The following is a 26,445-nucleotide window of genomic DNA, read 5'->3' as shown; positions in this document are numbered from 1 at the left end:
TGCAATTTCCACTCTCACTTCCTTCAATATCCTTGGGTGCATCTCATCCAGTCCCAGTGCCTTATCAGCTTTTAAGTACCAACGGCTTATCTAAAACCTCCTCCTTATCAATTTTAAACCCTTCTAGTGACTGAGCTTCCTCTCCTATCACCATGGCCTGGACAGCATCTACTTCATAGGGAAGGACAGATGCAAAGTGTTCATTTAACACCTCACCCATGCCTCTTGCCTCTTTGTGTAAATCTTCTTTTTGGTCCCTAATTGGCCCTATTCCTCCTTTTACCACCCTTTTACTATTGATGACTATTCATATGCGTATAGAATACTTTGAGATTTCCTTTTGTGTTAGCTGCCAGTCTTTTTTCATAATCCCTCTTTGCTTCTTTTGTTTGCTTTTCACACCCCTTCTGAATTCAGTTTGGTTCTTAATTGTATTTGCAACCTGAAACCTGTTGTAAGCAGACTTTTTCTTCTTTAACTTAATTTCTATCTCCTTTGTCAGCAAGAGAGCTCTGGATTTGTTTGTCCTACCCTTCCCTTTTGAGGGAACATATCTTGACTGTGCCCAAACCATCTCCTCTTTGAAGGTAGCCCATTGTTCAGCTACCGTTTTCCCCATCAACCTTTGGTTCCAGTCTATCCGGCCCAGTTCTGTTCTTGCCCCCGGAAGGTAAGACTGCCTCTCCTCTCACTCTGTTTTCATTCTCCTGATTACCTCTCTAATCGTGCTGTTTTCAATCTCTCGACAGCCTCTCCACTCACGCTGCTTTCAATCTCCCGACTGCCTCTCCACTCACGCTGTTTGCAATCTCCTGACAGCCTCTCCTCTAACGCTGTTTTCAATCTCTCAACAGCCTCTCCACTCACGCTGTTTTCAATCTCCCGACTGCCTCTCCACTCATGCTGTTTGCAATCTCCTGACAGCCTCTCCACTCACGCTGTTTTCAATCTCCCGACTGCCTCTGCTCTCGTGCTGTTTTCAATCTCAGTGTCTGTCTCAGTGAAAGTCTTTATTGAACTAGTTAGAAATGGCAGCCTGAAGTACTTGCCTCATGGCAGAGTCACATGACTGTGGCAAGCCAGGTAGTTCACTTAGTAAGATTGCATTTCCAAAACCCAAACAGACTAGGACATTGTTTTTGATCCCAGCTCTAAATTCCGTTGTTTCGCTACGAACTCCTTCCCTCTCCCTGACAACAATCTGAGACTAAACCAGACTGCTCGGAACATCAGTGTCATATTTGACTCCGAGATGGGCTTCCAACCACATATCAAGGGCAGCACCGGGGCTACCTATTCCCACCTCCATAATATCACCCGAATCCGTCTCACTTGAGCTTATTTGCTGCCTTAGTTATCTCTAGACTAAACTATTCCAATGCTCTCCAAGCATGTTTATGTATCACCTCTGTGCTTCCTGACCTACATTGGCTTCCAGTCAGCCAATGCTGTGATTTTAAAATGTTCATCCTTGTTTTCAAATCCAGCCATGGCCTTGTCCCTCCCTATCTTTGTAATCTCATCCAGCCCCACAACCCCTCAATATATCTGCACTCATCTAATTCTGGTCTCCTGAGTAGCCTCAATTTTAATCATTCCACTGCTGGTGGCTGTTCCTTCAGTTACCTAGGCTCTAAACTCTGAAATTCCTTCCCTATAATTCTCTGCTTCCCTACCTTGCTTTCTTCCTTCAAGACACTACAGAATTCTACCTCTTTGACCAAGCTTCTTGTCATCTGACCTAATATCTCCTTATGTAAGCCATATTTGTTTTATAGTGTTTCTGTGAAGCACCCAGGGACATTTTATTATGTTTCTGGCGCTTTATAAATATATGTTATTTTTGTTGACAGTATCAGTATTAATGGGAGTGGGACTGATGACAGTGCCAGTGTGGAGAATTCTAATCTTCATATAGATTGGGTGAATCAAATTGGCAAAGGTAGCTTGGAGGATGAGTGCAAAGAGTGAATTTGGGACAGTTTCTTAGAATAATATGTTCTAGAACCAACCCAGGAACAGGCTATTTTAGACCTGGTAATACATAATGAGACATTAATGATCTCAAAGATCCTCTAGGTAAGAGTGATCATTGATGATAGAATTTCATATTCAGTTTGAGGGTGAGGAATGTGGTTCTACAACTAGAGTCTTAAACTTAAATAAAGGCATTTACAAGGATATCAGGACAGAGATGGCTAATGTGGACTGAGAAAATAGGTGAAAGAAAGATGGTGGAGAAGCAATGGCAGACACTTAAAGAGATATTTCATAACTCTCAACAAAAATATATTGTTTTGAGAAAGAAACACTCTACAAGAAGGAAGCAGCATTTGTAGTTATCTAAAGGAAGATAAGGATGGTATCAAATTGAAAGAAAAGATGTGCATTGCTGCAAAGATTAATAGGAGCCCAGGAGACTGGAAAAAATTTAGAAACCAGCAAAGGGTAACAAAAAATAAAGAGGAAGAAATTAGAATATGAGAGAAAACAAGCAAGAAATATAAAAACAGACAGTCAAAGCTTTTACAAGTATAAAAAATGGAAGAGAGTATGCTAAAATGAATGCTTGTTCCTTAAAGGATGAGACTGGGGAATTTATGTGAAACAAGAAAATGGTGTGATGAAAGTATAATAATTTTTGTAATTTTTTCTGGTTTATTGTGAAGTCGGTTTATAGGTGCGATCACAGTTGTGTTTGTCTGTGATTTAATTACATTGGAGTCAAATAGACTGCAAGCTTGAAATCATCAAAAGAAACTAGGTGTGGGAATGTGCTTGACATGCTTATGGGTAAATATGGATGCTGGCTTAGCATGTAAGGTTTGAAGGGAATTTTCATTTTTAGATAAATGAAGGGATTGTTGGATTTCAAAGGGATCTTAGTCTGTTTACAACTAGCCAGGTATGCAAGGGTAAGGAGTGTGTTTATTTTCCCCAAAAGCTACTGACGATATTGGCAACATGAAAGTTTTTATATTATGAGGAAGATACAATTTCAAAGACATATGGAGCAATAGAATATACATATTAAAAGGAAGGAAACATATAAAAAAGAGAATGAAAGGCTATGTGGAGAAGGCCATGTAAGATCTAACAGGACCATGTGAAACAGCCTTCAAGAAGCCTCCAGCCATTTGTGCATAAGTCTGTTATGTAAAGTAACTGAAGTTGGAGACACCTATTTGGAATTCCACTGTCATGTGGGTACTTTGTTAACTTGCTGGTTTAAATCTAAAATCTATTTTGACTGTTGCCTTAAAGAAAGGGTGTAACTGGAAGTCAGGTCAGTTAGGAATTTTAGGATTTGTTACAGTAGTAAGTAATTGTAGTTGTATGTATGCGCTTGAAATCTTTTATTTTGTTAATAAATATTTTAATTTATTTTTAAAAATCTGTCAAGGTCTTGGTGGACTCATTACTTCTGAATTCAGTACGCACATCTTCTCGTAATAAATACAAATTGCAAAAACATTGTGATAGCATACCAAGTCTCCCTTGTGGAGTCGGTCCACCTGGCACAGATCATCTGTCATGTCATAACGATGGTAGAAACTTTGAACAAGTATTTTGCATCTTTTGGAAATCCAAAATACTTTATATCCATTGGTACCCCTTTGTCCACCCTGATTGTTACATCCAAAAAGCATCCCAAGAATAGTAGAAAATCAAGAGGCAAAAGGGAGGGAGGAGCTTAAAACAATCAGTATTACTAGGGAAAAGGCGCTGGGAAAACTGATGGGTCTAAAGGCTGACAAGTTCCCTGGATCTGTTGGCCTGCATGCTAGGGTCTTAACATGTGGGTGTAGGGATAGTGGGTGCACGAATTGTAATCTTCCAAAATTCCCTAAATTCTGGGAAGGATACAGCGGATTGGAAAACTGCAAAGGTAACATCACTATTCAAGGAAGGAAGATGACAGAAAGCAGGAAACTATAGGCCAGTTAGTCTAACATCTGTCATTGCGGAAATACTAGATTCCATTATTAAGGAGGTAGTGGCAGGACATTTAGAAAACTTTAACACAATCAGACAGAGTCAACATAGTTTTGTGAAAGGGAAATCATGTTTGACAAATTTATTAGAATTCTTTTGAGGAAGTAAAAAGCAGGGTGGATAAAAGGGAACCAGTAGACGTAGAATATTTGGATTTCCGAAAGGCATTAGGTAAGGTGCCGCATGAAAGCTTACTGCACAGGGTAAGATCTCATGGTGTTGGGGGGGATATTTTAGCATGGATAGAGAATTGGTTAGCTAACAGGAAACAGTTAGGATAAATGGATCATTTTCAGGTTGGCAAAATGTACCTAGTGGAGTGCCACAGGAATCAGTGTTGGGGCTTCAAGTATTTACCATCCCCTAATTAATGACTTGGAAGAAGGTGCCGAGTGTATTGTAGCCAAATTTGCTGATGATTGGTTGAGTGGCAAAAATTTGACAGATGGAGTATGATGTAGGAAAACGTGAGATTGTCCCCTTTGGTGGAAAAAATAGAGAAGCAGAATATTATTAAATGGAGAGAGACTGCAGAATGCTGCAGTACAGAGGTACAAGGGTGTCCTTGTCTATGAATCACAAAAGGTTAGCATGCAGGAACAGCAAGTAATTAAGAAAGCAAATGGAATGTTAATCTTTATTACAACAGAGATGGAGTATAAAAAAGGGAAGCCTTGCTACAACTGTACAGCACCTTGGTGAGACCGCACCTGAGGTACTATGTACAGTTTTGGTCTCCTTACCTAAGGAGGGATATACATGCATTGGAAGCAGAGCAGGGAAAATTTGCTAGGTTAATTCCTGGGATGAAGGGATTGTCTTATAAGGAAAATCTGAGCAAGATGGGGCCTGTGCTCATTGGAGTTTAGAAGATTGAGAGGTAATCTTATTGAAACATATAAGATTCGGAGGGGCTTCACAGGGTAGATGCTGCGAGGCTGTTTCCTCTTTTGGGGGATCTAGAACTAGGCGGGTACAGTTTAAAAATAAGGGGTCTCCCATTTGAGATGGTGATGAGCAGGAATTTCTTCTCTCAGAGGGTGGTTAGACTTCGAAATTCTCTTCCATATACAGCATTGGAGGCTGGGTCATTGAATATATTCAAGGCTGTGTTAAATAGGTTTTTGATCTCCCCCAAGGGAGTCAAGCGCTATGGGGGTCAGGCAGGAGAGTGGATTAAGGCCATGATTTTGCAGAATGGTGAAGTAGTCTTGATGAGCTGAATAGCCTCCCCCGGCTTCTATTTCTTATGATATTATGAGAATGTGATTGATGACTGAGAGTCCGGGGGGGGGGGGGGGGCGGTGGGGTGCAGAGGTGAGTATGGTGGCCATTACCAAGGAGAAGGTGCTAGGAAAACTAAAGGTCTGAAGGTGGATGAATCACCTGGACCAGATGGATTACACCCCAGAGTTCTGAAGGAGATTGCTGAAGAGATAGTGGAGGCGTTAGTGGTAATCTTTCAGGAATCACTGGAGTCAGGGAGGGTCCCAGAGGACTGGAAAATCGCGAATGTAACCCCCCTGTTTAAGAAGGGAGTGAGGCAAAAGACGGGAAATTATAGGCCGATTAGCCTGACTTCGGTCATTGGCAAGATTTTAGAGTCCAATATTAAGGATGAGATTTCAGAATACTTGGAAGTGCATTGTAAAATAGGGCAAAGTCAGCATGGTTTCATCAAATCTGTTTGACAAATCTGTTAGAATTCTTTGAGAAGGTAATGAGTAGCTTAGACAAAGAAGAGCCAATGGATGTTATCTACTTGGACTTCCAGAAGGCCTTTGACAAGGTGCTGTACAGGAGACTGCTCAGTAAGATAAGAGCCCATGGTGTTAGAGGCAAGGTACTAGCATGGATAGAAGATTGGCTGTCTGGCAGGAGGCAGAGAGTGGGGATAAGGAGGTCCTTCTCAGGATGGCGGCCGGTGACTAGTGGAGTTCCGCAGGAGTCAGTGTTGGGACCACAACTTTTCACTTTATACATTAATGATCTAGATGAAGGAACTGAGGGCATCCTGGCTAAGTTTGCAGATGATACAAAGATAGGTGGAGGGACAGGTAGTATTGAGGAGGCGGGGAGCCTGCAGAAGGATTTGGACAGGTTAGGAGAATGGGCAAAGAAGTGGCAGATGGAATACAACATGGGGAAGAGTGAGGTCATGCACTTTGGTAGGAAGAATAGAGGCATAGACTATTTTCTAAATGGGGAGAGAATTCAGAAATCTGGAGTGCAAAGGGACTTGGGAGTCCTAGTCCAGGATTCTCTTAAGGTTAACTTGCAGGTTGAGTCGGTAGTTAGGAAGGCAAATGCAATGTTGGTATTTATTTCGAGAGGACTAGAATATAAGTGCAGGGATGTGCTGCTGAGGCTTTGGTCAGACCACATTTAGAATATTGTGAGCAATTTTGGGCCTCGTATCTCAAGAAGGATGTTCTGGCCCTGGAGAGGGTCCAGAGGAGGTTCACGAGAACGATCCCAGGAATGAAAGGCTTAACATATGAGAAACGTTTGAGGACTCTGGGTCTATACTCGATGGAGTTTAGAAGGATGAGGGGGGATCTGATTGAAACTTACAGAATACTGAAAGGCCTGGATAGAGTGGACATGGGGAAGATGTTTCCATTAGTAGGAGAGACTAGGACCCGAGCGCACAGCCTCAGAGTAAAGGGAAGACCTTTTAGAACAGAGATGAAGAGAAACTTCTTTAGCCAGAGAGTGGTGAATCTATGGAATTCATTGCCACAGAAGGCTGTGGAGGCCAGGTCATTGAGTGTATTTAAAATTGAGATAGATAGGTTCTTGATTGGTAAGGGGATCAAAGGCTATGGGGAGAAGGTGGGAGAATGGGGTTGAGAAACTTATCAGCCATGATTGAATAGCGGAGCAGACTCGATGGGCCAAATGGCCTAATTTCTGCCCCTATGTCTTATGGTCTTATGACTGTGTCTATGTGGAGATGGAGGATGATGATTACGCCAGTGTTGTGAGCAAAACTGCTGACAATGTCACAGCTGAGGAAGCACAGGAACACACAAACATGGAAAGATTAACAGTACAGAAGTTGGCCATCCTGTCCAAGCTGGTCAAAAACAAGCTACCCAGTTAAATCCAATCCCACCTTTCAACTCTTGGCCTGTAGCCCTGAAGATTACAGTACCTAAAGTGCATATCCAGGTATTTTGTTTTAAGTGAAGGTTTCTGACTTTACCAACCTTTCAGTTTGTGAGTTCCAGGTCTCCCATCACCTATATGGGAAAACATTACTCCTCAACCCCCCTCCAAGCCTTCCACCATTTACTTTAAATCAATGCCTTTTGGCTATTAATCTCTCTGCTAATGAAAATAGGTCTTTCCTATCTGCTCTATGCTTCTATGTTATTATCCCTGTGGAGACCAATAACTTGAAAGAATTGAATTTCCTAAATAACCCTAATGGTAGAAATTGATGGACAGGATTTCATGAAATAAAACTTTTACTGTAACAATCAAACTAAAATCAACACAAACATAAATTAACAGGTAAATTATATTCAGTTGAAACCACACTTTAAGCAGCCAACAGAACAGGGGTAAATCTCATGTGTTGCTCAGACAACACTCTTAGCGCATATGTGCCATGATGTGCAGTCGCAATGTCCTTCCCGGCTCTCTGGTAGAGTTCAACCACTTTTCGTCATGCCAAGTCTAATCCTCAAGTACCTCCGATAACTGTTTTTCTTCCTCTGAGATCCATGGATACAGTTGCCTCCAACAAGGTGCATTTCTGTGGAACCTCTCACTCTAGGGTCATGACAGTTCTGATGGTATGGCTTTCCAGAGTCCCCTTTATCCAACCACTTGAATCCTCCTGGTGCATGGCTTGGTTGGCTCTGGCAGAAATCACTCAGCTCTACAGAGTTCCTGAAATGTCCTTTCAGCTAGTTCACATACTGCTTCACAGCTCTGACTTGTTCCGTTTTTGCTGTCATTGAGCTGAAGACGGACCACAGGCTGAAATTCAATCCCCAGCCTGTTTACTCTTCCCAGTTAACTTTTGTTCCTTAGTAACTGAAGGCACAGGTTTCTTTCTTTGCATTCTGATGCCAGGAGAACCAATTAAGAAACTCTCTCCCCCCACCACCCCCCCCCCCCCCCCCCCAAACACTGAAAACTGGACTTCTGGCTTTCTGTTTTAGCTTGAAACCATTTCATCGCACTCTGTTTTATACACTTCAAATCTTAGTCTCCTCTGTTTCAAAGAGGACAAACCCAACCTCAAGAATCATTCCCCTCATAGGTCCTGGCAATATCTTTGTAAATCTCTTCAATACCCTCTCTAGTGTGATCACATCCTTTCTTTAATGCAGTGACCATAACTCTACACAGCACTCTAGATGCAGTCTAACTTCTGTTTTATACATCTCCAGCATAACCTCCCGGCTCTTACATTTTAGGCCTCAGCCAATAAAGGAAGGTGTCCTATATGCCTTCTTAACCATGTAATCTATCTCCTTGTATCTTCAGAGATCTATGGACTCTACACTTCTTAGAATCCTACCATTTAATATATCTTTGTTTTGTCCTCCCCGAATGCATTACCTCATGCTTCTCCAGACTGAATTCCATTTGCCACTTTTCTATGTACTTGACCAGACCATTGATATCCTCCTGCAGTCTTTGGTTTTCTTCCTTGCTATCAACCACATAGCCAATTTTCGTATCATCCACAAACTTCGTAATCATACTGCCTTTATTTAAGTCTAAATCATTGACATTTATCACAAACAGCAAGGGGTCCAAGTACAGAGCCCTGCAGAACTCCAATGCAAACCATCTTCCAGTCACTTCCTGCCACTGAACCAATTTTGGGTCCAACTTGTCACTTTTCCTTGGATCCTTATGAGCTTTAAATCTTCTGACCTACCAGCCATGTGGGGCCTGGTCAAAAGCCTTGCTAAAATTCATGTAGGCTACATCAAATACACTACCCTTATCGACCTTCCTTGTAACCTCTTCAAAATAAATCAATCAGGTTAGTCAGATATGACCTTCCCTTAACAAATTGATGCTGACTCATTAATCTGGAAAGGAGAGTGGGATTGATGATTGTGTCAGTGCTGTGAGACTGATGACAGTGTGTCAGAGACTGAGAGTGATGACACTGTGTCAGAGACTGAGATTGATAACAGTGTGGCAGAGACTGAGATTGATGACAGTGTGGCAGACACTGAGATTGATGACAGTGTGGCAGAGACTGAGATTGTTGACAGTGTGGCAGAGACTGAGATTGATGACAGTGTGGCAGACACTGAGATTGATGACAGTGTGGCAGAGACTGAGATTGTTGACAGTGTGGCAGAGACTGAGATTGATGACAGTGTGGCAGAGACTGAGATTGATGACAGTGTGGCAGACACTGAGATTGATGACAGTGTGGCAGACACTGAGATTGATGACAGTGTGGCAGAGACTGAGATTGTTGACAGTGTGGCAGAGACTGAGATTGTTGACAGTGTGGCAGAGACTGAGATTGATGACAGTGTGGCAGAGACTGAGATTGATGACAGTGTGGCAGAGACTGAGATTGTTGTCAGTGTGGCAGAGACTCAGACTGATGACAGTGTGGTAGAGACTGAGATTGATGACAGTGTGGCAGAGACTGAGATTGTTGTCAGTGTGGCAGAGACTCAGACTGATGACAGTGTGGCAGAGACTGAGATTGATGACAGTGTGGCAGAGACTGAGATTGTTGTCAGTGTGGCAGAGACTGAGACTGATGACAGTGTGGCAGAGACTGAGATTGATGACAGTGTGCGTTCAGCAAGAGACTGATGACAGTTTTACTGAGGGTAAGACAGATGACACGTCAGTGCTGGGTCAGAGAATGGTGACACTGTCAGTGTTGAGAGATGGGACAAAAGAGTGACTGCTGCTGAGAGTGGGACTGATGACTGTGTCAGCGTTGAGCAGCCTGGACCTGTTGACACTGTCAGTGTTGCTGAGAGTGGGACTGTTAACAATGATGGTGTTGATAGTGGGACTGACAATAGTGTTAGCATTGCTGAGCAATACAAGAACCTTTATACCCAGTAAAATGATATAAGAAATACAGGTATAGTGTATTATAATCAACTATCAATCCAGTTACTTTCTTTAAGCAATTCACTGATGACTGTTGACTCATTTTGATGAGAATCTATTCTCTTGAATATACTTCTAGAGATAGGGAGTGAAGAATGAAATTTCAAAATACAGTGTTTTGTTGATTTGGTCTGTGGTCAGTTTAAGGGCCTGATCACATTTTATTAAAGGCCCAATCGCCTCTCATTAAAGACCTGATCATATCATAGATTATTTTTTACACAATAGAAACAGGGGCCAAAGGCTAGATATTTGGGATTTTGAAAGTGCAGTTGTAAGTGAAAGTGTGTGGTGCTACAGTTCACTTAGGGTTGCTGTGGCAACATGCACTTTGACATGCATGTTGTAGTCTGGAACTATGGATAGTCATGTTAGAGGCTCTAAAATTCTTTCCATCACATGGCTGACCAGGAATCTCTCCCACTCTTACCATCTTCCATTGACATGTGCAGTTAGGGTTTGCAGGTGGATACTCAACCTGTTTGGCCATATTATGAATGCACTTTCCTTCTATCAAGTCCTGGGGTGGGAGTCGAACCCTGAGTTTCTGGCTCAGAGGCAGGGACACTACTCACAGCGCCACATAACCTCCCTTGTAAGTGAATGCAGGGATAGTTTTTTCCAGGATACGGAAGGCGGTAGGATTGCGGCAAGGATGGGGAAAGTAGGTGATGAGTGATACAAGAAAGTGATCAGAGATGGCCTTATCTCTAATTGATATGATGGGACTAGCAAGACCAAAGGAGATGACAAGGCCAAGGCGATGACCATAAATATGGTTAGGAGAGTTTACATGGAGGGAGAGATTTAGGGTGGATAAGAGATTAGTGAACATTTACAGTAATTTATCATTTACAGTCAACTTCTTACATCAAAAATGAAGTTATGCATCCTTTGTTCACTTGCAAATCCTGGCTTTGCGCCAGTTGGGCTCAGTTGGTAACACTTTCATTTCTAAATCAGGAGAAGTGGGTTCAAGTACTACTGCTAATAGATGGCACAATCTTCTGGATGATATATTAAACTAAAATGGCTGCAAAAGATCCCACGGCACTAATGAAAGATGAGCAGGCGTCCTGACTAACATTTCTCCCCTAATCAACATCATCAAAACAGATCCTGTCTTTCATTTGCTGGCTATAGGTCGATGCACACCAATATAAGTCACTGTATTACAAAGCTAGTCCATTGACTCTGCGGCATTTTGCAATTAATGAGCATGTCATAAAGTGCTTTATAAATGACTTATTTATTATTCATGTATGGGCAACAGAAATATAAACACACTTTTTAGCTGAATAAACAGCATTGTCATAGAAGTTACCATACTTAGCAACAATACTTTGAAGTAAAAACTCTTGAATTCTCTTTACTTTATGATATTCTCTAATGAAACCTCTTTTCTTACCAGGCAGGAGTCCACAACATTGTGTGCAATTTAGCACAAAGTGGTCCCGAATTGTTATTCTCACTGTTTCAGTCAGGTTTGATACTCCATAATGTGAAGAGGAAAATCAGAAAGGGAGTGACCCTAGGCTAATTTTACACACAGCCCAGCATTAGCACAGACTTAGCTGCACCCATATTATAATTACTTGTCTGCAACCAGAAGTTACAGTATAAGTTCCAGCCAGCCAGTTCCCTCCTTTCCTACCCAGAAAAAGCTCTGCTCATTTTTGGTTACAAACATGCACAGAAATTCTCCCACTGTTAGAAATTAAATGTTTAGAGGGCACAGGCAGCAATGTCTGAACATTAACAATTATACCACACCAGGTTGACTTGAAGAGAGAATCAGGGTCGTAATCTCAAGTTATGTGAAGACAGGACTAGGTTAAGGCTAGGAGGGGTTCTTTTCCCAGAGAACAGTGGGCCTGTTTTTGGCTGAGGTGGAGATCATCTTGCACAAGAAGCAGTTACTGTGTAACATTAATCAAGATTGGAGTGGTCTCTTGGACTAGTTTCGATTGCCTAATGGCACTGAAAAGGAATTTCCAGATTTTTTTCCTCCCTTATTGGACCTGTTTTTCATCTCTCCCAGGAAATGACATGGCTCTATTGGAGTGGGGAGTGTGTGTATTATGATGCACAAGACATCACATTTTTCATATGTTTGTATGATTGACTTGCACTCCATGTGGTGTCAAACCTAAGAGATGTGAGTCTGTCTGATCTAGGAAACCTAACACTATCTCTAGATCTCTGCTTTGCAGCAATGCTAAAGTTGCATTATAAACACACCTTTTTGTTCATATTGCTGTCATGTTCATAACCAGTGATGACATGTTGGACTTGTAGATCAAAAAGGGACAGGAGGATAAATAATGGTGCCTTTTAAAATATTGTGAAACAAATTGACATAACTCCATTTCTCTCTATTTGAATATTTGGCTCCAGTCCATCCTTTTTCTAAGCAAGTGGCTAGTTTTTTTTCAGCCAGTGCAGGCATTATGGGCTGGATGGCCTCTTTTTGTGTCATAACTTTTCTATGGTTCCACATGTTGGGGCTTTTACATTGTGGAGAACATATTGACTATTACTTGGGATTGTCACCGGACTTTGCACAGCTCAACCTGGGATGAGATAGTTTCTTCAGCCCAGCACAACCCTGGGGATGTAGGTGACGATCTAAATACAAACTTGATATACACTGTGTATCCCACAGAAAATACCCTTTTCACATTAGTAATTTCACTTGATGCCTAAAAAGAATGATCCATACTGCTCAGCAACTGGAGCATTTTGTCTCCTATCTACAGTGTATGGGACTCCTTGTATGAATTAGCCTTTCCTAATACGGCTGCCAGCTGCTTGATCTCCCAACACTCCAAGGCTCAATTAGGTCCAATAGGCCGTTTGCTGACTTCATAACTATTTCCCTCCACAATTATTTAGCTTTGGAATAATCCCACATCTGGAAATTATTCAACATAGCCAGGGCACCTCAATGTGCTTTATGTGCCTAACTAATGGATGAAATAATTAATGGGATGGGGAGTGTACTTATCGTGATGCACAAGGCATCACAATTATGTGGCACAAGCTGAATGGACCAGTAGGCCTTTTCCAATCTGTCGTTTTTAGTATTTTTGTACAAATATTTTGTACGATATACTTGCAAACCATCTAGTGTCAAACACAAGTGTTGTGAGACTGCCTGTTCCAGAATGTCTTACACTGTCTCTAGGTCTTGATGTTTGCTTTCTGCAAAGACAAGTCTCAATTAATTGCTTCATCTATTCTAGGCTAGAACTGAAGGATCCTTGTAAATAGTAACAAAATGTAAAATGTTGCTCTGAAAACTACATATTAGTTTATAAAAAAGCTTTTTATAAGGACACAGATGAAGACAGATCTTTAATTAAAGCTAAGTAAAGTATCTAGTTGAACTAACTAATAAAAAATACCTCATGGGTAAAGGAAAGTTTTCCTCCTGCATTAATAGAAGTTAAGTAGCTCTGATTGATGTTAATTCAAGAGCTAAAAGTTTTTTTAAAAAAGAACTTGCATTCATAAAGCATTCTATCCTATCCTGAGATATTTCCAATTACTTCAAGGCCAAAGGATTATATTTGAATTATCATTAAATGTGGCAGCCAATAGTGCCATAGCAACATTGCACAAACACAAAATGAACGGCCAGTTACTTTGATGTTGATTGAGAGATGACTGATGCCTAAGATACTTAGAGGATCCATCATTCTTTGAATAGTGTCATGGAGCCTTCAACAGTCATCTGGAAAAGCTGACAGGGCCTCAGTTGAAGGTCGCATGAGAAAAAAAGCATCTGCATGAATGCAGCACTCCCTCATTATTGCACTGCATTGTCAGCCTACATTACAGGCCAGATTTTTGGGTCAGGTGCGCAGAGTTCAAAGAAATCCCATTACTGCAAATCCATCTTTAAAAATGTCTGCCTGCAGTTGCAATTTTCAGTTGAGGCAGGCGGGCCAAATTCACATTGACCGTGGAAGTAGTGTGGGGTTGGAGGTAGACCCGGCGCAGGTTGGTCACTTGGATGCAAATAAAAAGCGCCCTTTTTGAAAGGTCTGTTTGAGAAGTTGGTCCTCAAAGTTATACTTCCTGAGCCTTGGAAAAGACGTCTTTGTGTTATCAGGTATGTCAGAGCTGTAAATGTTATTCAACTGCTAGCTGACCCTGGAACAGATGGCCCATCATGGGCTTTTCCTATGGAATAATTGTCATTGCTGCTGCCTAATCAAAAGTGTACTGAACGAACCCATTGAGTGGAATCGCGAGACACAGTCATGGGGATGGCATCGTCTTGCTGCCACTACTTGGTGCAGATAATATGCAGTGATATAGCTAGCAAGCTGACAACAGTGATGATGCTCATTATCCCATTCATTTGTTCTCTTCCCACCGATCTAGCAGGATGTGCCCACACTGTGCACCCGTGACCAGATCCCTGACATTTGCACACTCTCATGGCATAACAGTCTGGCTAGGAAGGAGCAAGCCAGTAGGGCTGTCAGTGATCGCTGAGCATAGCATGCCACCTTGAAGTCACAGCTGCAACATACATGGCACCAAGCATATGTACGGAGCCAGTGCTTGCACCACACCTTTAGCAGTATTCATGGATGAAATGTTGAAAATGATTAGTGAATGTAAGCACACAAAAGTGAATGAGAGCATTGTAATCTGAATTACACATGACCCTTTTTGCCTTACATTCTCATTAACAGAATGCCACACAGAGGAGCCATGGGGGAAGGGTTCTCAGATCAGGACTCTACAGGTCATAGTTGAGAAGGTCAGAGGAGAAGAAAAGTCATATACCCTGATGGCCATTGGAATCTATCTGCTGCAACCAAGATGGCCTGGGTAGAAACTGTGGCTGCAGTGAGCGTTGCAGGAGGCCACCAGAGATCATGAATTCAGTGTCGCAAAAACTTCAGTGACCTATTGCGTTCTGGCAAGGATGAGTAGCTTGACTCATTGACATAAAGGTCCAAGGAACTGGTCACATTTATGTGTAGATAAGTTGCGATACATGACACATAACTCTCCCTTGGCATTGAGGTTTGTATGTGTAAGCAGCTAATGTAGCTGCAGACAAAACAGATGTGAACAGGCACCGTGATTCAGTGATGAGCAATATCTCTGCATGCACCATGTATGAGGCTAACATTATTCCTGTTGTTGTTGCAGAACAAAAGGGCAAAGAACGCAATGTCAATGGCCTGATCTGGTGTTGGGTCAGCCTAGCTGAGACACACATGTACTGTAGAACAAATGGTCATGGAGATCACCAGGGTACCTGAAGAGCTGTCTGTTGGTGATACCAGCAATAACTGGTGATAAAGATGGTGTTGAGGTCATCTTGGCACATGGTAATAATGGTGGCGATCATGCTGTCACTTCACTGAGTACAATGGGATGTTGGCATGACAGAAAGTTCAAGGATGAGGTTGAGTCATGACGGCAGTGTGAGCTTGGTTAAGGCAGTGAAAGAGCTATACCTAAATAACTCTTTTTGTCTCACATAGGTCCCAGCTCTGCTCGCTCTCCGCACCAACACCCCACCACCCACACTGGGCCAGATCGTCCCTTGGGCATCAAGAAGAAGAAGAGGTGCCCAAGGATGCAGAATCACATTAGACCAGCCCCCACTCAGGTACCAGCACATTGGAGGGATGTAGCACACATGTAGAGTCGGTGGCACAGGGTGTAGAGCACAGCACCAGAGTGCAGGAGGGAGTGTCTGAATCAGAGATATTTGTGCACAGTCCCCCTTGGAGGAGGGAGAAAAGTCACAATGATGCTCCAGTAGACAGGGACATGGAGCCTCAGGAGTCACCTTTTGGGGCACAGTATTTGTCCAATCAGGAGCAGGTGTGTGGGCATCTGGCGGAGTTCCCTGAGGTAGTAGGAGCTCTAGGACTGCGAATGGAGGAATCCATTTTCATCATGAGTTCCACATTGTCCTGGGGGCTTGACCGCATGAGCTCTATGAGAGATTGGCGAATCTCGTGGAGAGACACATGCAGCAACACTTGAAAATGGATGCAAGAGCAGCGTCTTGGCCAAAAAAAGGTACAAGCCTCCCTCAGCAGCCTGGATCAGTCAATTCAGAGTATGAGCTCTGACGTTAATGGAATACATGAGGAGCTGCGTATCTTTAACAAGATGGTCGCACTGTTGGCACAGAGATTGCTGGAATGGACGATTGCTGTGCTTCAGCAGCCAGCCCCATCAACACCACCTGAAGGCCAAACAAGGGCTGTGGAGGTGTCCGAGGAGGGTGAAGGTGTTGAAACCTTCTCAGCACTCTCATCTTGCTCCTTCTCCCCAGCCCCTTCATCAGAGTCCATGTCTACTCCACATGTGTGTGATCACAGCTGCCCATGCAGAGACACAGCGGTCGCAGTCTGAAGTAGGTCTACAGGTGCCTGCACAATGAGTCTAGCCACCATGCTCCTCTTGGCTATGTTGGTCAAGAAGTGAGCAGCCTGCCTCCACCTGTTCCAAGGCAAACACGGTGGTTGGGGGTGGGAGGGTGGGGGTACTTCGTAGTGTGTGAGAGCAAAGGGCTCTGTCGTGCCTAAAGCATTAATGGGTTCACTGTGTTTACACATCACTTTTTTAAGGACTTTTTGAATATTGTTACTTTCACTTCTACATGGCTTGGTTTATCTTTGTACACTACAGAACTCAAAAATAATGATGGAAATATAAAGGCACATAACAAGGGCACAGATTGGGATCCATCTCCATGTGCTGTCAACAGGAGCAAGGATTTGGGCTAATTGGTGAGGCGTAGGAGGGCTTCATTTTCTGTTGCATCACATAAACTCCAGGGGTCAAAGGCTGGAGATGCTCCTTGTATCTTCCATTTTCCATCTAAGCATGCCTTTAAGGGAGGCTTAATGATCTAACTCCATGACCAGATACTGCCCATCAAGTGCATCTCAAACACGAGTGCTAAATGCAAGAGATTCATCCACACCTGGGCAAAAGTGCAACAAAGTGGGCCTAATTGTGGGCATTGCAGCTCAGTAGACCATGTTTCATCTAGGTAATATTAATCATCTGCTGTGCTCACTACATTGGCTGCCTGGACATTCCAGGTGCCACAGGTTGTGGTTTGTGGGGTTTGCCGAGGCATTTATGCAAACCAGGAATGACGCATATGGTGCCCAGTTCTCAAACCATTGGCTGGCATGGAAGTTGCGAAAGTTCTTTCAAAAAGCTGCAATGGCACAGATATATCATCATCATGCAGCAGTTGCCATATCTGCATTCATGGTACAACATGCACTCGTATAAGCACGTATAGGGTTTTAAGTCTTAAGTGCGTCAACCTCTGCATTATTGGCATGGGCATCTCCAATACAGTCAATGGCATTCATGTGAGGGGGGGTGGGGGGTGGGGAAAGGTTGTGAGAGCCTCATTACCATGTGTGTTTGAAATATGATGAAGGCCATGTTTATGACGGAGAGGGTAGCAGCTATATGAATGTGACTGAGTCAATCTCTTTGATGTTCATTCACTCCTTTGTAAGGGATGGGCAGTCCCTTGAGATGCTACTTCTGTGGAGGAGGAGGGAGCCCCTGTACATTCTGCTGATTCCCACACAGATTAGGATGAGGAGCCCATCAATGGCAGAGCAACAGGGAGACATGGCCATGTAGCCAGGGCTTACACCATGTAGGAGGTGATCATTGCCAGATGGGTCCTTGTTCAAAATAGATTTTTGAGTTCCACCTATATAACACTTGCCATCAGCCATTCCCAGGTAACATACTTCCACTTAAGATCCTTGTAAATTGATGGTGCAATCTATGACACATTGCACTTGAGGGAAGCCTGCATGTACTTACCCACATGAGCAAACAGGGCATTAATCACTGCCTTCATGCATGTGTGTGCTGCTGACATGCATATACCAGAAGCATAGAAGTTTAGTGCAACTTTCATGGCCATTGGCAGGTCATGTGGGACAATGGATTGTTGCTGGACCATGCGATACCACTCACAGCTCAAAATAAGACACCTTCAAGTTTTTATTTGTTCATGGATGTGGGCGTCACTGGCTAGGCCAGCATTTATTGTCCATCCTTAATTGCCCTTGTTCAGAGGGCAGATTAAGAGTCAACCACATTGCTGTGGGTCTGGTGTCATATGCCAGACCAGGTAAGGACAGCAGCTTTCCTTCCCCAAAGGGCATCAATGAACCAGAGCTCTGAAGAAGAGTCATACAGACTCGAAATGTTAATTCTGTTTCTCTCTCCACAGACTCTGCCAGACCTGCTGAGTTTTTCCAGCATTTTCTGTTTTTATTTCAGATTTCCAGCATCCGGAGAATTTTGCTTTTATCTCCAAAGGGCAATCCAAGGAAATGTACAAAGAACAGAAATGCTCTGGCCTGGTCTGCTCTGCACACGTCAGGTTCCACATTACGGCAATGCCAAAATCCAATTTGACTGGAGGCAGCTGATGATTTAAATGGCCGCTGAACCATGCATGCACGAACTCTGATCCGCCCTCATTCCTGGCCCCGCAAAAAAGCGCCACATTTGGGGCTGATTTAGGATTTCCGTGCTCATCCACCATTTTCTCCATGATGGAGAGTCTCTCCGTCATGGTGAAAATTCAGGCCAATGTGTTCAAGTCCCTCTGACTCAGTTGAGAATGTTACCTATTGAGCCAAGTTGACAAGAAGAGGTAGCAATGAGGTGATGCCAGAGAGAAGGGAGGTTAAAGATTCTTAGCCAGAGGCAGGTTTAGTGGAGCAGAACTTACTCATGAACTTATCCGCTGATATGCCAGCACTACTTATAATATGTGAAAGATTATAAATAAATACTGGATTAAAATTTGAACTCACAGGTAAGGATGAACGCTATCAGTGATAAAAACAAAAAAACTGCGGATGCTGGAAATCCAAAACAAAAACAGAATTACCTGGAAAAACTCAGCAGGTCTGGCAGCATCGGCGGAGAAGAAAAGAGTTGACGTTTCGAGTCCTCATGACCCTTCGACAGAACAAGGGTCATGAGGACTCGAAACGTCAACTCTTTTCTTCTCCGCCGATGCTGCCAGACCTGCTGAGTTTTTCCAGGTAATTCTGTTTTTGTTTTGAACGCTATCAGTGGTCATACTAAACATGTGTACAAATACCAATCTTAACATATGGAGTCCTTCGTGCACTTTCCCATTGGGATATGTTGTGCTCTCCCCAGCACAGCACATGCACCTCCATCTCACCACTACCCCCACACAACGCCCTCCCCACACTGTATGTTTCTTCATTTCAATTTTGAAAGAAAATTCAAATATTTTTACATGACGCTAGTTTACAACAAAGACAAAATTAGTTTAAATCACGTAATCAAAACATCTGACTTTTACTCTCAGTGATGCTGATAACATCAGAGAAGGGTGAATTTCAGCACCAAGGACGTTATTATACTGTAAAGGTAGGCATATATAAATAAACTATGTGTAGAAGTATTAAGGTTGAAATATATACGTTTTTGAAACAGAAGCTTTTCATCACAGCTGGGGTAATGTAAGAATGTCAAAAGTTGTTTTCAAGAAAGCAATGGCTTGGGTAAAGCAATGATAGGAAGTAACAATATAGTGTGAAAATGCGTGGGGCCTCATCTTTGCTTTTCTAAAAGAAAACTTTTCTTTAATTGCAATGCACTGGGCACTTGTCTCACAATTATTAAGATAAAAGTCAGGAAATGGCATTTAGTAGATTCGGTTTTCTTCTTACAAGCGTGAATTCCTGGTAAAATCATGCTGGGCCAAAGGGATGGGCTTTGGTGTCATCTGCAGAGAGAAGATAAGGCTGAAGTACTGCCAGGGCAGTTGATCAGTCATTGAAGATGTCCTGCAGAATCTGCCCTCTGATGCTTAAAGCAACAGAAAGTGAAGACATATCCTGCTTTGCATCACAAGTGAGCTTTCTGTCTTTGGAATAAAACTGTATCTTGTAGCATTCTGTACTGTGGAGAATCCAGGTATCCAGGAGAAGGCCCTGGCTCTGATACCAAAATGGATGAATGTTGCTACGCTATGAAAGACAGCACCTGCCACCTACCAAATTTAAATCCTGACACTTCCCTGGTTAATGTTGTACAGATTTTCTGTAGCAGTCTGGAAGTTTCAAGAACCAAAGTAGTTGAGGGCTGTTATCACTTTGATTGCTATGGGTAGAGCAATAGGGCAAGTCTGCAAACCTTTGTGATGAAATTGGCAGAGATACCTAGTGACTTCCTTGGAGAGGCACAGTTATAGCATGCACAGCTCCTCAGAGACATCCTAGTAGGACTGCTGTGGCCTGTACATCAATTATAGAGGGCCGTTCCTGATGGGCAGCTGCCTTCTGCCATGCTGCCTGGTTCTTATGGCCTGGATATGGTGCTGCTCCCATTCCTACTCTTTTATGATGGGATAGAGTTGTGTGCCCATAGAAAAGGCCTTTCTTTTACCAAAATCAATCCGAATGTGGGTTTGAGGCAGAGTCCCAAAAGAAATTTCTGGGAAGAAAGGAAAGCACTACAGTAAAATGAAGAGCAGGTATCAGTGATCTAAAAAAACAAAGAAAAGAATTACATAAAAGTTCCCAGAAGCCTATGATCAATGAATAAAGTTTGTGCCCTCTTCGATTCACCATCTCCTCACTTATGCCCTGAAGAACTAGAGGAGCTAATGAATCTTTTGTTTATGGATGCCAATTTAATGGAGTGGTCTAAACCAAGGAAACTTGCATGTATTTGAACAGTGCAGCTATGTAAATGAGCGTTGAAGGGTTTTGCTAGGTGTAATGCCTAGACCATTAAAAAGATCAAGGAAATTTACATTTATTACAATAAAGCTGCATAAATATAATGCCTTAACATGCTAATTTCCTTTATTTTTTTTGTACAATAATAGTGTAACAACACTATGATGTGCTGAAGACGATGGAGAAAAATTAGGACATTTGCTTATTTAAAAAAGAACTTACATTTATGCATTGCCTTTCAAATCCTCAGATCATCCTAAAATCCTTCATAACTAATGGATACTTTTGAAGTGTGGTATCAGACCGATTACGCAGGTTTGTTTTACATAAATCAAAAACTAGATTTATCTAATCTGACAGCCTCTTTTCAATCATTATTGCTAATCAGCCCATTAACACTATGCAGATTAAAATCTTCAATGTCAAAAAGCTGAAAGGGAGGAACCAAATGCTTCTGAGCTTTTAAGTGTAGAGCTTCAGTTAAAAATGTACTTTACAAAAAGAAGCACTAACAAAAATTAAGAATGAGAAGTTTATTAAAATTGTACAAACAGTTGTTTCTCAGTTGCACAACAGCTAAGTGGTTCTCAAAGCGAAAGTACAACGTATACATACACTGCTGCGGAGTATTCAGTCTGAATAAAAGTTGCATGGAGTTTCGGCAGTGTTCAAAATGCCAACGCCATCACTGAAATTCATCATGGCAGTTCTAATTCTACATGTAGATATTTACATTAAGAAGATTACACTTTATCAATGTTTGCACCAAAAAAGTCTAAAAAATACTGAAAAATATTGAAGGTACTGTGTGTATTTTACAAGATGCACTACAATGGTAAAGGTTTTTAAAACAAAGAATCAATAAGCTTTAGTACACAAGTTCTAAGCTGTCTGTGCGACACCTCAAACAGGAAATACTAAACAATAGAGTGCTAATCGCTTAACATCAAGTACAACTATCAAGTCAGAATTTTGGCAGTATCGTTGGTCCCTATGTGTAAAACTGACACAAAAAATAAGGCACATACCTTATAAACAATCAGCAAATAACATGCTGCTTTTCATGAAGGACAACCAATACATTCTAGATTACTAAACTAACTTGGAAGTGATCACAGCTACTTTAGATTGCATACAGTACTATAGAGCCAAACAAACTCTAAAATAAATGTTCTAAAACTAGTACCTGCCTCCGTATGGCTTTCCTGACAAAAGTGAAACGAAAACAAAAAACATTACAAATAAAACAAGTTAAAACAGTAAAATTGTTCGACTCAACATCGTCAATGAAAGACACTCAAGCATTCTGGCTACAAAGCCTTCACATCACCTTTAAAACATCTGTAGGTCAACAGACAATTAATATCAACCAAAAGACCTACCTGAGTCAAAGACTTTTCTTGGCTTCGATTAAGAAGCTGGTCATATTAGTCAACAGTTTCACAAGGACAGTCACTTATAAAAATCTACCGCAAGGTAAAACACCACTTGTGAAAATGCTGACATCTGACAAAATGCACAAGACTCATGGTCATTACAATAACTATAAGAAACAGTGCTTGCGTTTGGCCTTATGTAGTGTTCTAAACATGCATATTAAACACTTACCTCAGCTCTTTTTTTCAGTTAAACAGAGTAAAAAAACACAATTGCTAACTTAAAATAAAACACTGATGCTGTTCAATTTCAAAATGTCACTGCAGTGGAAGACACATGCTCCCAAGCATGGTGTGTGGGGACACCTAAATTTAGATATCTTTATCCCATAACAGGGATGTAATGGAATGCATCCCTTAGTTGGGATGAAATAGTTAAGAAAGTACATTGGTGGCTAAAGAAAGAAAGGAACCTGTCCATATGCTTTGTTTTCAGATCTTTATGGCATAACTGTTAGGAATTTGCTTTCTTCGGCAAGCGAAGTCAGCAAAGAGGTCATGTCGCCAATGGCCATATTTGAGGTGCTCACAGGCATGCTATGGAACGTGAGAGAGGTGCGTGGGGTATTGAGGCGGGAAGAAGTCTGGGAGAGGTTTTGCAGTATGCTTGGACTCAGGGCTCCTGAAATGAAGCTGCAGTGGTCTCCATCATCAAGGATTGCATCAAAATCAATCTGTACAGTATCTAGTCTATTACTGTCAACAGTGCTAGTCACTTGATTTGATCCTGGGGAAAGCAACTCAGAAGACTTAGAATGGCCAGCCTGCTGCAGCTGGCAGTCAGTCTCCTGACCAGTGAATAAAACAGTTTTCATGGCTTGTTGTTTGAAGTTAGAGTTTTGGTTATAAACTTGACTGTTGTAATGTTGCAAATTGGAGCACGAAGTGCGCATGGCCTGGAGTTGATCTTGCATCTCTGTCTTAATACTGGTCATCCTGGACATTTGGTTAATGTTACCTACATTGCTAAGCTGATGTGGTGCACGATTTGTCAATAGACTTGGTTGCTTGTTGGCATTATGATTTGCATATATTTGATGAGCTTTTGCTGCATATGATCCAAACTGTAGATTTCCTGGATTATAAGAAATTTGTTGGGAACCATGAAGCCCTAGAAATACAGCAGCTTGAGGTGGCTGATTACCTGATGCAGTAATGCCTGAACTATTGACGTTCGCCTGAACAGATTTATTTATACCATGGAAATGTAACCCTTCCATCATTTGCTGACTGTCAGCTTGCTGACACTGAACAAAATTCTGCACCATCATATTTCTGTTTTGCATCCCACTGGTCATCTTAGTGGTTTGATGACCTGTTGGCATTGAAGAAAGTGTGGATCCATCTTGGCTGTTATTAACTTGTGAACTGTTCAACTCCACTTCTTGGTTTGGTAAATTTGCAGCATAAGGTAAATCCATGACTGCAGAAATAAACATCTGCCTGTTTATGTTTCGGTTGTTAGGCTGCTGACCTTTGTTTGTTTGGGGGTTCAAAGAATTACCTGTAATCATCATGCTATGTTGAACACCATATGAAGCCTCTTCAATACATTGTTGATAACCATTTGGTTGACCTGCAAAAACATTCTGTTGAACCACTGGCGGATTTTGTTGAGGATTCGTTGTGTTAAAGAGTCCAAGTGCCCGACTTTGCTGCACTGAACCCAGAGCTCGTTGCTCGTACTTTTGTTTTTGAGGTGACATGTCAACACTTCCTGAGCTTACTTCATTCCATTGAATTGGAAGATCATCCTTATTTGTTTCAGAGTTTACCTGTGGGCTGCGATACTCCTGGTTCGCTGAATGAGACTGGTCAAAAGCTGGCATGGTTCCTATATCTTGCTGTATTTCATGGGGTGGCATGCTTGGCAGATGATCATATATGTCCTGGCTTGACATATTTATTTCACTCTGCAAGAGATTGCCTGCTTTGTTATTTTGTGAGCTAATGTACTGAACTACATCATCTGGCAAGATATCCTCATCAATATGGCCAAAAGTCTCCATTGCCATGGCCTCCAGGACAACATTTTCATTAATACTAGGAGGGCAAGGGGAGTAGGTATTCCGATGGAGGTTTCCATCAGAGCGAGTGTAGCTCTGAAGACCGAGGTTACGTTGTTCCATTGAAGGAGGCACAGGGAGAGGGTTAACATTATTAAGACTGTTAAAACGATGTACCCGGGGTAGAGAGAGAGGATCTATCACAGTTCTCACTGGATCACTGGCTCTTCTTATTCCATTGCCTGGTACATCGTGAGGCAACAGAGGCCTCCTGCCATATCCGTTGGGCCCCCCGTCACTGCATCTTCGAGAAAAATTTACTTGAGGCAAGGGTAATACTCGAGTGTCTCTGTAGTCACCTAACAGGGACATCCTTGTCTTTAAGCTCATCCGCTCCATATTTGGCAACGGAGTTGGTGGTGGTCCACCCGTGGCTGCAGCATATTTGGCTTTCAACCGATAATGCTGTGCTGGAGTAAGGCTCAGTAGCCCAGGTAGGCCACCACATTGGCTGGCATCACTTGAACGCCTAGATGCATCTGTTGAGATGGGGTCATAGGAATCAGTAACACTCAGATTGTTTGGTCGGCTTTCAGCCTGGGAGACCTCACTGGACCTTCTACTTGAAAGATATGGTGAAATGCCAGAAGACCTGCGGCTGCTCATGTAAGCGGAGCTAATGGTACTGGTGGTGCTGTCACGTCTCTCATTCAGCTTCTTTAACATTGTGAGTTCTGCATTTGAAAGTTCGTTTCTGTTTGGCAGGATAGTCATGGATCCTCCAACACTAGAGCTGTCCAGCTGAGAGCCTGTGTTTAAATGTTAGATATTAATTAGTAATTATAACGTTAAACAATTCTACTGTTAATGCATGTTCATCTGGGAGAACTTCAATACACAATTAAAAGGATTAAAAAGGCAGTGTTTAAAGAATGTCCTAATCTAGAGCTGCAAGAGAGGAGTGAACCAGAATTAGAAGTGGTTTAGATGAAAAATGAACTTCTTTCCCCCAACAGTACAAAAATAAATTTAAATTAAAAGAGTCATAATTTATGTACTTTCAACACAGCACTGTACCAGCATTTTTCTGTCATTTCAATGGGTTTTTCCCAAGTTACTAAGTATTTCTCATCATGATTCAGGTTTTAAAACCTATATTAAAACATCTGGAATGCCTATAAGTTTTCTCCATTTGTCAATGAGCCTATAACAACGTGCCTCATATCAGTGCACAATGACAGGATGCTTTATGTCAGGGTAATATAAAGATGACCAACTATAGGCCTATAGGATACCATTCAATGCTCCAAAGGGACATCAACATTTTTGAAGAAGAGAGGTCGGTGGATGTTCCTACTCCTGGAGAGCTTTATTTATTGAAGTGGGATTTTTATCTCGTGTAACTTCAACCCATGCAACAGGCCACTAAGAGTTCTAGGAGTGGAATTTGCAATCTTGCTACTTTAGTTCTTTCACAAAGTGAAAGACCTAGAACACAATGGGCCATTGAGAATTGTGATTTAGAAATCTCTGACATAGATGAAAGAAAGTTGGGAAATAGACCATCGCCACAGAGAGTTTCCATTTATATTATGGATCCAAATTATGTGGGAAAATAGAATCTTAGTCTGGTATTAAAATTCTTCCTAGAAACGGAAACACACTTTTTAACACAGATGTTGCAATATAATTTTGAATATCTTGCTACACTTTTCCCCAATACTCTAATGTATAAACTACTTACATAGCAGAAAAGTTTTACAAGTGCCACAAGCTGCACAAGTAATGAGTAGAATTCACAGGAGGTATCTGCATGAGCCCTTTAGCTGTGCAACCATTTTTTGCTGACAAAAATGTATTTCTTCAAATCGCCCATATTTAACACTTGGTGCAATTATAATAGGCAAACTATCCATAAGCCACTCTGAGGCACTTTTATAGGGAGAACTTTGCATGGGGTAGAGGGATGTCAATGATGTGCTATGGCATGTCAGACATTTAATGTTAGCACCAAACTTTCCCAGTTAAAGCACTGTCAAGTGCAGTGTAAAGATACCCCTGCATCATTGCAGCTCAGTTGCAATTTCAAATCAGTACTCCTATAAAACTGTCACATTTTTCTAT

The 26,445-nt window shown here is 42.0% G+C and overlaps 1 protein-coding gene across 1 annotated transcript in view; it reads right to left on the bottom strand.

The window, feature by feature from the left end:
- Positions 1 to 21,397: 21,397 nt before the first annotated feature.
- The window catches only part of gli3 (GLI family zinc finger 3), a 365,141-nt gene continuing 360,093 nt past the window's right edge, over positions 21,398 to 26,445 (bottom strand). The window contains exon 14 of the mRNA XM_041190490.1: positions 21,398 to 25,130. Coding sequence (XP_041046424.1) covers positions 22,756 to 25,130 — 2,375 coding nt within the window. The 3' untranslated portion in view covers positions 21,398 to 22,755. The remainder of the gene's footprint in view (positions 25,131 to 26,445) is intronic.

The sequence above is a fragment of the Carcharodon carcharias genome, chromosome 6 (genome assembly GCF_017639515.1).
Source record: "Carcharodon carcharias isolate sCarCar2 chromosome 6, sCarCar2.pri, whole genome shotgun sequence".
Classification (NCBI taxonomy): Eukaryota; Metazoa; Chordata; class Chondrichthyes; order Lamniformes; family Lamnidae; genus Carcharodon; species Carcharodon carcharias.
The sequence above is the reverse complement of the archived record's forward strand: the minus strand, read 5'-3'. Positions and strand labels throughout refer to the sequence as shown.